The following is a 15668-nucleotide window of genomic DNA, read 5'->3' as shown; positions in this document are numbered from 1 at the left end:
TGTGCACATTAGGCTATCAATATATACTAATAATAATTTTAATAATTTTTGTATTTGTAACTGAGGCACAGAAAGTTAAGTGACTTGCCCAAAGACACACAGCTGATAAGTGGCAGAGCCGGGATTTGAACCCATGACCTCTGACTCCTAAGCCTTTGCTCTTTCCACTGAGCTACACTGTTTGTACTACTGATGGAAATACATTTCTCAGCCTTGGCAATCCATTCTTTGATTGTGTCATTTTTTAAGTTTAAACATTACCTTAATAAGATTTAATTAGGTTTGGTTGCAATGAATTTATTAATGACTATATAATATGATATTGAATTAACATGCCAATGCAGAGTTTAGCAAAACTGACATGATGAACCACTTTGGTAGTAGGTGACTTTGAGTGAACAAGTCTGGAGTGACATGACAGTGAACTAATGTAAAATTCTTGTGTTAAATGACATTGGATTGATAAGTTTCCTTGTTAGATACCACTGGATTGATGAACCATTTTGGAACTTGGCAAGAATGAATTAATTGAGCTACTTTGGTTTTTCAAAAGGCACTGAAATGATAAAACATCTTAGAATTAGATAGGACTGGATTGATGAAGGTACTTCATAGCTAAATGATGCTGAGGCTCATACAAATGAAAAGTTTAAAGCATAATCCTTCTCAAGTTTATAGTAATAAGTGACTCAATTGTACAGAGCATGATGCAGATCATTTGAATACACATTCTTAACTGAGAAAATGAGAACATGTAAATTCAAAGTTAAATTAGTTGAACACTCTCCATTAACTCTTCAGAAAGGTGGCACAAACTAATGAGCAAATAAATTGAAAGACCAATAATATAATGGTAAAGAGAATGGTAAATTTACCTGTTTTTCTGGATTTAGAGTGTTGAAATTGACATCATGCTAAGTTAGTGTACTAATTTTAAATTATGACTCTAAATTTAACTCATAGATGCAGCTAAATGTTTAATGCATGCTCTGTATTATGCATCAAGTTGATAATGATAATGGACCTTTAAATTATTCCTTAATTTAATTGTCTACATTAAGACTTCAAGGTTCAGTACACTGCTTTGCCTACATCCCAATTTAGAAAGTTAACTTGAGAGACACAAGCAACCAGAAAGTGAGACCTGAAGGAATAGAAAGATGCTTTTTATGTAATTGAGAGCTTCAATTAGGAGTGCCCATTTTTCTAACTACTAAATTAGAAAATATGTATTTTACATTAGGAAAGGTGTGGAGAAAATGTTGACCTCTGTCTCCTTTTTCTATTCAAAATTTATAATTATCATGTGAGTGTGTGTGTGTGTGTGTGTGTGCACATCCATCTAACTATTGGTCCCTGTCATTTCTTTTTCTAAGAAATTATATATATATGTGTAGGTATATATTAGATGGATAATTATATACACACACACACACACACACATATATATATAACAGATAGAGATTCTTAAATCACATATAGATATATGTATGTAAAGCAGATACATATATATACTTAGAAAAGGAAGTGACAGGGATGGGAAAAGTTCTATCCAGTGGTATACCAGATATTACCCCAATGAATTTTTTATCATTTTTCATTTATTGTCACACTTTGAAAGGGAGAAGGGAGATGAGGTAGGAGGGGGCAAGGTGATGGAGAGCTTTGAAGCCAATAGGGAGGAGTTTTTGTTTCATGTGAAGGTTGATAGGCAACCACTGGAGATTTTTGAGGAGCAGGGTGACATGCCCAGAGCGTTTCTGTAGAAAGATAATCCGATCAGCAGAGTGAAGTGTAGACTGAAGCGGGGAGAGACAGGAGGTTGGGAAATCATAAAGGACGCTGATGCAGTAATCCAGTCGGGATAGGATGAAAGACTGTATCAACAAGGTAGCAGTTTGGATGGAGAGGAAAGGGTGGATTTTGGCGATGTTGTGAAGGTGAGACCGGCAGGTATTGGTTATGGATTGGATGTATGGGGTGAATGAGAGAGCGGAGTCAAGGATGACACCAAGGTTGTGGGCTTGTGAAATGGGAAGGATGGTAGTGCCATTCACAGTGATGGGAAAGTCAGGAAGAGGACAGAGTTTGGGAGGGAAGATAAGGAGTTCAGTCTTAGACATGTTGAGCTTTAGATGGCAGGCAGACATCTAGGTGGAGATATCCTGAAGGCAGGAGGAGATATGATCCTTGACGGAGGGAGAGAGAACAGAGGAGATGTAGATTTGTGTGTCATCTGTGTAGAGATGATAGTTGAAGCCGTGGGAACGAATTAGTGAGCATAGATGGAGAACAGAAGGGGGCCAAGAACTTACCCCTGAGGAACCCCTACAGTTAGGGGATGGGAGGTAGAGGAGTAGCCTGCGAAGGAGACTGAGAATGAATGGCCAGAGAGCTAAGAGGAGAACCAGGAGAGGACGGAGTTTGTGAAGCCAAGGTTGGATACCTATCCAGTTCCTTCTTCTTTCTGCCCTCTCTTTGACTCTTCCATTATTCCTAGCAGGATCTCAAGAGAAGATCTCCTTCCTCCTCTCAGTCCATGTTTCCCCACTTCCCAAAAACCTCCAGTGGTTGCCCATAAACCTACATAACTAACATAAACTCCTTACCGCAGACCTTGAAATATTCAACTACCTTGCCCCCTCTTACCTTATGTCCCTGATTTCCTAATACGATCTGGTCTGTACACTTTGTATGTATAATGCCAACCTACTTATTGTACCTTGATCTTGTCTATCTTGCCGTCTATTTCTAGCCCACATCCTGCCTCTGGCCTGGAACACCCTTCCTGCTCATATCCAACAATGATGACTTTCCCCTCCTCAAAGCTTTAGTAAACACACGTCCAAGAGGCCTTCCCCGACTAAGTCCTCATTTCCTCTTCTCCCACTCCCTTCTGTATCATCCATGCACTTCAATTTGCACTGTTTATTCACCCCTCCCTCAACACCACAGTACTTATGCACATATTCATTCATCTTCTAGACTGTGAGCCCACTGTTGGGTAGGAACCGTCTCTGTATGTTGCCAACTTGTACTTCCCAAGTGCTTAGTACAGTACTCTGCACACAGTAAGTGCTCAATAAATACAATGGATTGATTGATTCACTCGATCATATTTATTGACACTTACTGTGTGCAGATCACTATACTAAGTGCTTGGGAAGTACAAGCTGGCAACATATAAAGACGGTCCCTACCCAACAATGGGCTCACAGTCTAGAAGGGGGAGACAGACAACAAAACAAAACATGCGGACAGGTGTCAAATCATCAGAATAAATAGAAATAAAGCTAGATGCACATCATTAACAAAATAAATAGAATAATAAATATGTACAAGTAAAATAAAAAGAGTAATAAATCTGTACAAGCATATATATAGATGCTGTGGGGAGGGGAAGGAGGTAGGGTGGGGGGATGGGGAGGAGGAGAGGAAAAAGGGGGCTCAGTCTGGGAAGGCCTCCTGGAGGAGGTGAGCTCTCAGTAGGGCTTTGAAGGGAACAAGAGAGCTAGCTTGGCAGATGTGCGGAGGGAGGGCATTCCAGGCAAGGGGTTGACGGCAGGACAGATGAGAATGAGGTACAGTGAGGAGGTTAGTGGCAGAAGAGCGGAGGGTGTGGGCTGGGCTGTAGAAGGAGCTTAGATGAGATTTAGGTATCGTGAGTAGGTAGACATTAGAGCCCCTCTCAGGCTCACACCTGGAGAGGTTCCAGTACTCTACCAGTCTTGACTATGGGAGGGAGAGTCAAGCAGAGGCATACCCATTCCAATCCAAGTTGGGCAGTGGCTAGCGAGTGGAAGGCAATCTGCTACAAGTCAAAACCCACCTGTACTCGGCAGCAGCGGCATGGGAGACAGTCAAGGATGGATACTCAAGTTGACTGTATGGAAGGAGGCAGTGGTAAACCACTTCCATAGTTTTACCAAGAAAACTCTATGGATAAGCTACCAGAAAGATTACAGATGGAGTTGGGGCATTTTGGGAAAGATATGTCCATGGTGTCGCTGTGGGTCAGAGATGATTCGACAGCATAAGACAAGACATTAGAGGAGTGAAGTATTCAGGTTTATAGTAGGAACGTTCTGAGGTAAAATATATATAGGCATGGCTCAGTGTCTGAAGGCCCATTTACTTGTCTTAATATGTTGACATTAAGTTATATTTACTAATCACATTGATTTTTATGAAATCATGAGGTATTCAATTTAATTTTAATCCACTAACTTTGTCCTTAACTCACAAATACTCGCTGAGAAAACATGGAGGAACTGCTTATTGTTATACAGACTAATGCTTTATCATTTTGATATAATTTTGTGCTTGCTTCCAAAGATCCAAGTTGTTAAAACTCTCACAATCATTTTAGATGGGTCATATAAAATCATTTTTCCTACGGTATCTGAAAAATTGAGAAAGAGACGTAGAATAATTTTCTTGAAATGAAATATTAATAGACTTAGAGTTACAAAAGTATTTATCCCTACTTAGCTCCTTGAGAGTCAGCTTACTTTTTCAAACATGAAAAGAACAAGGATAACTGCACTGTTCACTTGATAATAAATCTGCTGTTTTGACCATAGATTCAAGAAAATCATCCTCTTTTCACATATTGTGTCCGACTGAACTCCTTATCTTCCCTCCCAAACCCTGTCCTCTCCCTGACTTTCCCGTCACTGTAGATGGCACTACCATCCTTCCCATCTCACAAGCCCACAACCTTGGTGTCATCCTCGTCTCCACTCTCTCGTTCACCCCTTACATCCAATCCATCACCAAAACCTGCCGGTCTCACCTCTGCAACATCGCCAAGATCCACCCTTTCCTCTCCATCCAAACCGCTACCTTGCTTGTTCAATGTCTCATCCTAACCCAACTGGATTACTGCACCAGCCTCCTCTCTGATCTCCCATCCTCCTGTCTCTCCTCACTTCAGTCTATACTTCACGCTGCTGTCCGGATCATCTCTATGCAGAAATGCTCTGGGCATGTTACTCCCCTCCTCAAAAATCTCCAGTGTCTGCCTGTCAACCTACGAATTAAGCAAAAACTCCTCACTCTCGGCTTCAAGGCTGTCCATCACCTGCCTGCTCCTACCTCACCTCCCTTCTCTCCTTCTACAGCCCAGCCCGCACCCTCCGATCCTCTGCCACTAACCTCCTCACTGTACCTCATTCTCATCTGTCCCACCATCGACTCCCAGCCCACATCTTTCCCCTGACATGGAATGCCCTCCCTCCACACATCCGCCAAGCTAGCTCTCTTCCTCCCTTCAAAGCCCTACTGAGAGCTCACCTCCTCTAGGAGGCCTTCCCAGACTGAGCCCCCTTTTTCCTCTCCCCTCCCCATCCCCTCCACCCTACTTTCTTCCCCTCCCCACAGCACTTGTATATATATTTGTACAGATTTATTACTCTATTTATTTTACTTGGACATATTTACTATTCTATTTTGTTAATGATGTTTATCTAGCTTTATTTTTATTTATTCCGATGACTTGATACCTATCCACATGTTTTGTTTTGTTGTCTGTCTCCCCCCTTCTAGACTGTGAGACCATTGTTGGGTAGGGACCATCTCTATAAGTTGCCGACTTGTACTTCCCAAGTGCTTTGTACAGTGCTCTGCACACAGTAAGTACTCAATAAATATGATTGAATGAATGAATGAATATTGTCAATTTGTGGCATCAGTTTGAGTATTGCTTATGCCAGTTCAATACTTCACTAATTCATTCATTCAATCACTTATTGAGTGCTTAGTGAGTGCAAAGCACTGTACTAAGCTTTTTGAAGGGTATAATACAGCAGCAAATTCATTCAATTCAATCATTTATTGAGTGCTTACTGTGTGCAGAGCACTGTACTAAGGGCTCTGGAAAGTACAATTTGGCAACAGATGGAGGCAATCCCTACCCAACAATGGGCTCACAGCCTAAAAATAGACACATTCCCTGCCCACAACAAGCTCACTAATTGAGGGAATATTTTTCTTAGTCCAGGCACAAATTTAATAGGACATAATTTAGGAGAATGTCCAATTACTATTCTTCTGACACATTTTTAGACAAAATAGTACCAATATTTACATCAACTCATTCTTCATGGTTCAAGAGATACATAACATAGTGCCTAGGGTGCCATGGATTAAACAGGAATCCTCTAAAGAAAGAAAAAGGAGGGGTATAGAGTCAGAGAAAAATGTATAAGAATACAACTTCAAATCTCTGAAATTAAAAATCAGAAGTATTCCTTAGTATTAATTAGAAGAGAAGTTAGAACTAATACAATGCTGGAAACTCTGAAACTATTGCTTCTTCGAGAGATACAGGATTTAATGTAATGACATTAAATTTAGGGATGTTATCCTGTGTGTGTAAAATTGGTCATTTATGTGAACAGATTATTTTAAAATAAGCACCAAGTGACAGAGGTTTTTCAGGTTGACACATTTTGCAGATAGACTTCTTCTTTGGTAGAAAATTACTTTTGGGTATTATCTCTATTCTAGCCAGATATTGCTCTATTATCTCTCATTTTTGAGGATACATTTAGAGAGCTGAATGAAAACTCTGAGCTGATGCAATTGTCTTCAACACTACTTTTGGATAGTATGTCATTCATTTCCTTTTAAAGTTTTAGGAATGCTTAATAACTGATTGTAAAATATATATTTTTACCTTTTTTTCTTTATTATAATACTAAGAAGTAGAGAGCACCCTCCCAGTCTGAAGTATTTAACATCGACTTTAAGAGGAATTCATTTTTTATATGATTGTGTGTGCTGAGAATAACTGTATTATAGGATACATTATTTTTAATAGGATAGTCAAAACCTAAAGAAAATAAGCTGAACATGAGAAACAAGAAATAATGTTATTGACAGTGAATAGTAGTGTATTCTCACGAGAGATAGATATTGTTTAACTTAAAAAGTGTACATGAGCCAAATGGTGTGTAGTGTTGGATTGTTTGTATCTCTACATTCCCAGGTCTGCCTCATCTATCCTCAAGAGTTCTTCTATCCAAAATCCAATAAATGACAATAGGAGCTACTGCACATGGAGGTCATTCAATCAATCAGTCAATCATGTTTACCGAGCACTTATTATGTGCAGAGCACTGTGTTAAGCACTTGGGAGAGTACAACAGAATTAGCAGACACTGTCCCTGCCCATAACAAGCCTACAGTCTAGAATAGGGGAATCGTATCATTGAGTAACTCTGAGCTAATGCATATGTTTCTTAAATTGCTGTAGAAATCAATATCAGTGGTACTTACTGTGCGAAGAGCACCGTAGTAAGTGCTGGGAAAATAAAATATAATAAATGTGGTAAACATAATCACTACTCACAAGTGAAAAAGGATTTGTGATGTGGCGATCAGAAAACATGTCCTATATTCCTTTGATTCACAAGACTTGATGATATGTTTTCAGTTCTTAATGGGTACCCGCATTTAAAGAGATAAGAGAAACTGGACTGGATTCACACATTTCTTAGAGCATAAGAAGCATCCCCTTCTGCAATGTAGGACTATTATTGCTATTATTATTATTATTATTATTAAATAATAATCATATTTATTGAACACTTACTGTATGCAAATACTACTTTCACACACTGGCTACCTTCATCAGCTGCAGGAGTATCTATCAAGCTGGAAAAGACCTCCTAGCCTCTCATTATGCACCCAGAGGAATCGATGTAGTTCATCGATGCAGTTGAACTCACTATCAGAAATTAGGTCCCTGCAACTAACTTGTCCCAAAGCTATGAAGGACTGGAGATTCCAATTGCTAACGGAGAGCAGAATCATACCGAGGACGCTGATTTATTATCTTGACCATTTATACAAGGGAAGTATTGGTATGCTCTTGATCATGCTGAAATTTCATTACTTGCTGAAGATGGATAGGATGGCTAGTTCAGCAGGGCACAGTTTAACTGAAAATACAGAGTCATATTCCCCGAATCAACCAGAGAAACTTCATCATGTCAGGAAGTTGAATGAGTAATTTAACTGGTGGAGAGCAGTGATCAATTTATGCTGTGACAGAAAAGCCTGAATAAAGCACCAAACATTGGATCCATTTAAGGCAATGTCTAGGATAAAGCAATCCTCTAGAGGAATTAGCAGTGCATTCAAAATTTGTATGGATCCTCATATCCAATCTAGATAATCCAATCATTCATTCATTCAATGGTGTTTATTGAGCACTTCCTGTGTGCAGAGCACCGTACTACTAAGCAGTTGGAAAGTACAATTTAACAATAAAGAGAGACAATCCCTGCCCACACTGGGCTTACAGTCTAGAGTTGTTGGACACCAACTGGTTTCAGATATTTTGAGGATGGTGTTGCTTATGGTTGAAACTGTAATTTCAGTACTAGTAAATAATGAAGTCGATAGTTCAGTAATATAATTCTCTTTATGGGTGTTAGAACTGTCAGCTTGATTATTGACCTCCAGGGAAAATGCAGTTTTCAACTCTGAGCAATACTTCCCATCTGGGCTATGAGTGCATCTGCAGCAGAACCAAATGTTAAGTAATGACATTTTCCTAAAACAACCCTGCTCATGTCATTGAACAGTTAACATCTGTTGTAATGTTCACTTTTTAGGCAGTATACCTTGAAAAATGGGTACTTTTATCCTTAGTTGCATTTGTCCACTGCAGCATTTCAGAAGGAGCTGCTCAAAAATCTCCAGCCCTAAATTTTGAAAAATCTTTTGCATTTTTCTGGTTTCTCTCGGAAATGCAAACATGTTCTTGAAAATCCAAGCTTTTGAAATGGCTAATGCTTATCTGCCAAGGATTCTAGGTGTTCCCATTCATTTGGATTCCTGCGTGATTTACAGTTACATGCTGGCTGAATAAAAACACGCAAAAACAAAAACAATGCTCTAAAGATTAAGCTCAGTTACCAGTTTGTTTAAAATCAGCTCGGATGCAAAATCAGAAACACAGAATGAAATAAGGCAAACAGTTGACTAAACCATTAGGGAGTAGAGGGTGGGTTTTGGTTGCCTACTCCATTTCTAGAATTCTCAGATGACATGAAAATTGCAATGCCTAATTGGGATAAATCTATGATCTTCTCCAAGTCCAATCATGTGTACTAATAGAATGAAAGACATTATTTCTTAAAATATTTCAGAAAGGCTTAAGTTTAAAGGACAACACATTTGCGAAATAGGATTGTATTGGAGAGAATAAGTTCATCATGGGGAAAAAATTTACATTTGGAATATAAGAAAATCTGGAATGAGATGATACATTTCTATGTAAAGCTTAAGGTTTGTCAGAAAACTAATGGGTCATTGATTCCTTCATGATTACATCAAATTTCTTTATATACTGCCACTTATTTCATTTTGTATGGAGGAAAGCTAAATGTATCCTTCAGGAAGATTATTCAAGAATGTCTTTTTATAATGGTCCTTTTAAAATTTTCTTATTTTGGAAGGCACAGTTGGGACAGGGACAGTATCTGGTGTGATTATCTTATGCTTAGTACAATACTTGGCAGAGTAAGCCACAGTTGAGCAGAGGAAATCAATAGCCCTCTGTAATTTCCCATATGTTCTCATGGATATAGCCTTAACTAAATCTTCCAGGGAGAGTAACTTTATTTACATTAGTGGCTTAAACTGCCATGCATCCCTCACCTTGCAATGAATCTTATCCTATGCCAGAGGTACAAGGATCAACCCATCCCCCTGCAGAACTTTGAGGTACATACTTGCTCAAATTGCTCTACCCCGCTCCCTGCCCCACAGCACTTGCGAGTATATATGTACATATTTATAATTCTATTTATTTTATTAATTATGTGTATATAGCTATAATTCTATTTATTTATATTGATGCTATTGATGCCTGTTTACTTGTTTTGATGCCTACTTCCCCCCTCTAGACTGTGAGCCCGTTGTGGGCAGGGCTTGTCTCTATCTGTTGCTGAATTGTACTTTCCAAGTGCTTAGTACAGTGCTCTGCCCATAGTAAACACTCAATAAATATGATCGAATGAATGAATGAACATTCCTATTTCCTCACTTGTCTTCCCAGACACGCTCCACTGGCACTCTGTGCTTTTTCTGCCTTCTAGCCTGTAAGTTTATTATGGGCAGGGAATGTATCTACTAACTCTTTTATATTGTAATAATAATAATAATAGTTTTATTTTGTTATTTAAGTGCTTACTATGTGGCAAGCACTGTTCTAAGTGCTGGAGAAAATTCAGGTTGGACACTTCCTGTTCCCCATGGGGTTCACAGGCTTGTACTCTCCCAGGTGTTTAGTTCAGTGTGTGCTCTGCACACAGGAAGCACTCAATAAATGCCATTGATTGATAGATTATTTGGGGGCTCTGAACTCTGGTTGAAGCCCCATACCTCATTCTGTGGATGTTTTGGCTCATTTTCCCCCACAGAGGTCATTATGTGTTTGAACTAGTTTGAAGTATGTAAATCCAGTAAATCCAGGAGGTGAGCTCTCAGTAGGGCTTTGAAGCTGGGAAGAGAGCTAGTTTGGCAGATGTGAGGAGGGAGGGCATTCCAGGCCAAAGTTAGGATTTAGGCCAGGGGTCGACAGCGGGACAGGTGAGAAGGAGGCACAGTGAGAAGATTAGCACCAGGTGAGCGAACTGTGTGGGCTGGGATGTAGAAGGAGAAAAGGGAGGTGAGGTAGGAGGGGGCAAGGTGATGGAGACCTTTCAAGCCAATAGTGAGGGGTTTTTGCTTCATGCGAAGGTTGATAAGCAACTAAGGAGGAGGGGGGTGACATTCCCAGAGCATTTCTGTAAGATAATCCGGGCAGCAGAATGACGTATAGACTGAAGCAGGGAAAGGCAGGAAGCTGGGAGATCAGAAAGGAGGCTGATGCAGTAATCCAGTCGGGATATGATGAGCGTTTGCACCAACGAGGTAGCGGTTTGGATAGAAAGGAAAGATCGGATGTTGGCGATGTTGTGAAGGTGCGACCAGCAGGTTTTGGTGATGGATTGGATGTGTGGGGTGAATGAGAGAGCGGAGTCAAGGGTGACACCAAGGTTGCGGGCTTGTGAGACGGGAAGGATGGTAGTGCCCTCCACAGTGATGGGAAAGTCAGGGAGAGGACAGGATTTGGAAGGAACAGTAAGAAGCTCAGTCTTGGTCATTTTGAGTTTTAGATGAAGCTATTTCAGTGGTTGTGTAAGCTTCCATCCTTCCCTTCCCAGACCTATATAAACCATTGTTGTTTCCACAGTGTGAATTTTTTGATAATTGTGGGATTGTCTGGAACACTAAATAGAAGCAATGTCTCTATCTGGCTTCAGGTTATTTTTACTTCCTTTTTTAAAGACTGTCTAATTCTCCATAGCGTGAGATGAATTATGGACTAGGATTTGTGGGGGAAGATTTTCATCAATTGACTGAATAGTTTAGACTCACTTTGAGACTAACATTTACACAGGATCAGGCTCCCAAGCTAGGAATTATCTTTAATGCTACAAAGAAAGTGTAATGTCACTGTTTTCAGTTGCCAGACTGTCAACTGAATTGCTGCCTTTATGTTCCTTGTTCCAGAAAAGTGGTGCTGCTTAATGTTCCTTGGATTACAGTACATCTCCCAAAGACCCTGCATGACATCATGGATGGTTTCTTTTGCATAGACAGTGCATGGCAACTCTTTACAACCTCCTTCCCTCCTCCTCTCAGTCTGCTTTAGTCCAGAGAGCAATCTCTTTGCACACAGACCTAGTTCAGTTTCCCTTTACCTAAGGAAATTGACCGGTAGCCAAATAACATGAATCTCACTTTTATCCCCTTAGAAGGAACTAGTTATGCCTCAATCCTGTGCCTAGCATATGAATGCACTTTGTATAATAATATTACTATTTGTTAAGCACTACATGGCAAGCATTCGTTCATTCATTCAATTTATTCAATCATATTTATTGAGCGCTTACTGTGTGCAGAGTACTGTACTAAGTGCTTAGAAAGTACAATTCGACAATAGAGACAATCCCTGCCCACAACGGGCTTACAGTCTAGAAGATGGATTTATAGTCTAGAGGCACTATACTAAGCATTGAGCAACCTATAAAATAATGGTACATCTGCATTTAAAATTATGTAAGCAGTTCTAGGTACCACCTGAATCCTCTTCCTCAAATCTACAAATCTGGGAAGGAACATGGCCTATTGGAAAGAACTTGGGCCTTGGAGTCAAATGACCAGAATTCTAATCCCGGCTCTGCCACTTGTCTGCATGTTACCTTGAGAGAGACGCTTAATTTTTCTGTGCATCAGTTTCATCAAATATAAAATGGGGAATCCAAGCATGCTTTCTGTCCTACTTAAGTCTGTGAGGCCCATGTGGGACAGGGACCGTATCCGATCTGGTTAACTTGTATATACGCTAGTCTTAGAACTGTGCTTGACACATAGTAAGCACTGAACAAATAGGATTTCAAAATCTCATGGTGTTGAGGGATATCCTAATGCTTCTCCAAATCTCCTTGAAGTTCTTAGTTAAGCCTTCATTCCCACTTCTCTTTCTCTTCCTTATACACCTGTGCAGTCAGATTTGTACTCTTGGTTTTCACCCTACCCTCTGCCCCATAGCAATTATGTACATATCCATAATTTAATTTAGTATCTGTCTCTCCCTCTAGATTGTAAGCTTCTGGTGGGTAGGGAACAGGTGCCGACTCTGATGTATAGCAAAATTCCAAGTGTCCAGTACAGTGATCTACACAAAGTGCTTAATAAATATCATTGATTGAATGGTGTTGCAGATTAAATATTTCCTGGAGCATAGATTACTCCTACTCAGGTTGTGAATCTTTAATTGAGGCAGTTATGGATCTACTCTAATTGGAAAGTCAGAAAGGGGTCAGAGGAAGCTAACATACTTGCTTGTTCTTTGAAGTACTCATTCACTCTTGTGGCTTCAAATACCATCTGCATGCAGATGATTCCCAAGTTTCCCTCTCCAGTCTTGATCTCTCTCCTTCTCTGCAATCTTACATTTCTTCCTGCCTCAGGATATCTCTATCTGGATGTTCCACCAACACCTCAAACTAAACATGTCCAAAACAGAATTCCTTCTCTTTCCACCCTAACCACACCCTCCCCTGTATTTTTCATTATCACTGGTATTTATATATCAATGGTATTTATTGATTGCTTTCTGTGTCTTATTAAAATAACGTCTTGTATCCAACAATTACTCCCCAACCCCGCTTTGAAGTCTTACTGTAGGCACATCTCCTCCAAGAGGTCTTCCTTGACTAAGCTCTCTTTACCCTTTTATCAACTCCCTTCTGCATCCCCCTGACTTGCTTCCTTTATTCATTCATTATTAGAGAAGCAGCGTTGCTCAGTGGAAAGAGCACGGGCTTTGGAGTCAGAGGTCAGGGGTTCAAATCCCGGCTCCACCAATTGTCAGCTGTGGGACTTTGGGCAACTCACTTAACTTCTCTGTGCCTCAGTTACTTCATCTGCAAAATGGGGATTAAGACTGTGAGCCCCACGTGGGACAACCTGATCATCTTGTAACCTCCCCTGTGCTTAGAAAAGTGCCTTGCACATAGTAAGCATTTAATAAATGCCATTATTATTATTATTATTATCCTCCATCCCAACCCCACAGCACTTATGTACATATCTGTAATCTATTCATTCACATTTACGTTTCTCTACCGCTTTAGACTGTAAGCTTGTTGTGGACTGGGATGGTGTCTGTTTTATTGTTACATTGCACTCTTCCAAGCATTTAGTACAGTGCTTTGCACACAGTAAGCACTCAATAAATATGATTGACTGACTTGTAGACGTTAACTAAAGGTTTGCTCAATTTTTTTTCTTTAGAATATATTTGGTTAAACATGAATCTCGTTTTTCTTAGTAAGACTTTAGGTATTCTTCAGGCACAGAAGCAGTTTGGCCTAGTGGAAAGAGCATGGGACTGGGATCAGAAGACCTGAGCTACGATACCAGTTCCACCACATATCTGTTATGTGACCTTGGGCAAGTCACTTAACATCTCTGTCCCTGAGTTACCTTATCTGTAAAATGGGGAATTAAGACTGTGAACCCCATGTGGGACATGGACTGCATCCAACTTGTAGTTTGTAAAGTGCCTTGAACATTGTAAACGCCGAAAAATTACCATAAAAAGATCATGTTTAACAACCCCATAGAAAAAAATGATTGAATTTAGCAGGTACATGCCTGCAGTTTTCTTTTGGACTGGGAATGAAGATTCTTATAATCAATATTCATAACAAGAAGTTTCTATTGAAAATATTTTCAGACCAGATATAGCTACAAGATGTACAGGTGATCTATGACTAAATGACAAAATGTATTCAAGGCCATTTCAAACATAGTTATCTTTCCAATTTCACCTTTCTGAAACTGAGATAGTATATTGTAGAACATTATCTTTTCATGTCAAAAAATCCCTCATATAATACTTCGTCGCTGTTCATTTGTGCAGAGATAGTGGTAGTGATTGTCTCCATTTTCCAATCACACACTGTATGGCAGAGTCTTAGCTATCAGTTTTTACAACATTTATATTTCTCAAAGGTGGGATTTTTATGTGGATAACATTATTTGTTTTTTTTAATTATCAGTTTCTTGTTTTATTCAAAGTAAGACATCATAAACATGAACAACTTTGAATTGTTGCATGCAGTTAGCAGAAATCTTAATTGCAGTGGAGGACAAGAACCTTAAATGATGCAGTGGCCCTGGAAATAAAGAAAAGCACACAGCTGTAAACTAATTAGTCCCTGTGGTTTTCAATATGTGAATCCAAGGATACTAAAGCAAGAGAAGCAGCAGGGCTCAGTGGCAAGAGCCCAGGCTTGGAAGTCAGAGGTCATGGGTTCTAATCCCGGCTCTGCAACTTGTTTGCTGTGTGACCTTGGGCAAATCACTTCACTTCTCTGTGCCTCAATTCCCTCATCTGTAAAATGGGGATTAAGACTGTGAGCCCCATGTGGGACAACCTGATTACCTTGTATCTACCCTAGCGCTCAGGACAGTGCTTGGCACATAGTACTTACAAATACCTTTATGTGTGTGTAATACCTTTAAAGCGAAGCATGCATTTTATAAATTATCTTTTTTGAGATGATTTTGTTCCTGAAAAGTGGTGGTGTTTAATGTCCTACTAAATCTTTGCCAAACTGGTGACGATTGGTCTCTTTATAAACTCTTTTCTTTGAAGTCCAATTGATTTTTTTTTTTCAATTTTTTTTCCAGGCAACACAGCGAAAGTGTTCATTGAGGTTGAGGATGCAAATGATCATCCTCCCGTCTTTGAGAAAAATCTCTACATTGGAGGAGTGTCTGAGGATGCCAGGATGTTTGCTTCTGTACTCAAAGTTAAGGTAGGAAACAATTGAATCGGAACATACTGTACAGAGAAGAGTGAGAACCTTCTCTATTGAATCCAATATTTCACTTAGTGATGTTACTATATACTGGGTATTCAAGTAGAAGACAACTGTGTTAGAATCTTTAATCTGATAATGACTTAGAGTGGCAAGGCTATTTCTTGAAAGCTTCTTTGAATAAAAACTCTGGGGCAAACCTGATTGTTGCAGGTTTAAGCCCATATAGATCGCAGTGACATATTGGTTTTGGTGCCACTGCTTCACTCTCTG

General features: G+C 39.7%; 1 protein-coding gene and 1 non-coding gene across 2 annotated transcripts in view; both read left to right on the top strand.

Moving 5' to 3' along the window:
- The window catches only part of PCDH15 (protocadherin related 15), a 702056-nt gene that overhangs the window by 589742 nt on the left and 96646 nt on the right, over positions 1 to 15668 (top strand). The window contains exon 25 of the mRNA XM_038743373.1: positions 15265 to 15392. Coding sequence (XP_038599301.1) covers positions 15265 to 15392 — 128 coding nt within the window. The remainder of the gene's footprint in view (positions 1 to 15264; positions 15393 to 15668) is intronic.
- On the top strand, positions 3683 to 3819 carry LOC119926302. The gene has a single exon (XR_005450189.1). It is a non-coding gene; the product is annotated as a small nucleolar RNA SNORA7 (small nucleolar RNA).

Source organism: Tachyglossus aculeatus, chromosome 3 (assembly GCF_015852505.1).
Source record: "Tachyglossus aculeatus isolate mTacAcu1 chromosome 3, mTacAcu1.pri, whole genome shotgun sequence".
Classification (NCBI taxonomy): Eukaryota; Metazoa; Chordata; class Mammalia; order Monotremata; family Tachyglossidae; genus Tachyglossus; species Tachyglossus aculeatus.
The sequence above is the reverse complement of the archived record's forward strand: the minus strand, read 5'-3'. Positions and strand labels throughout refer to the sequence as shown.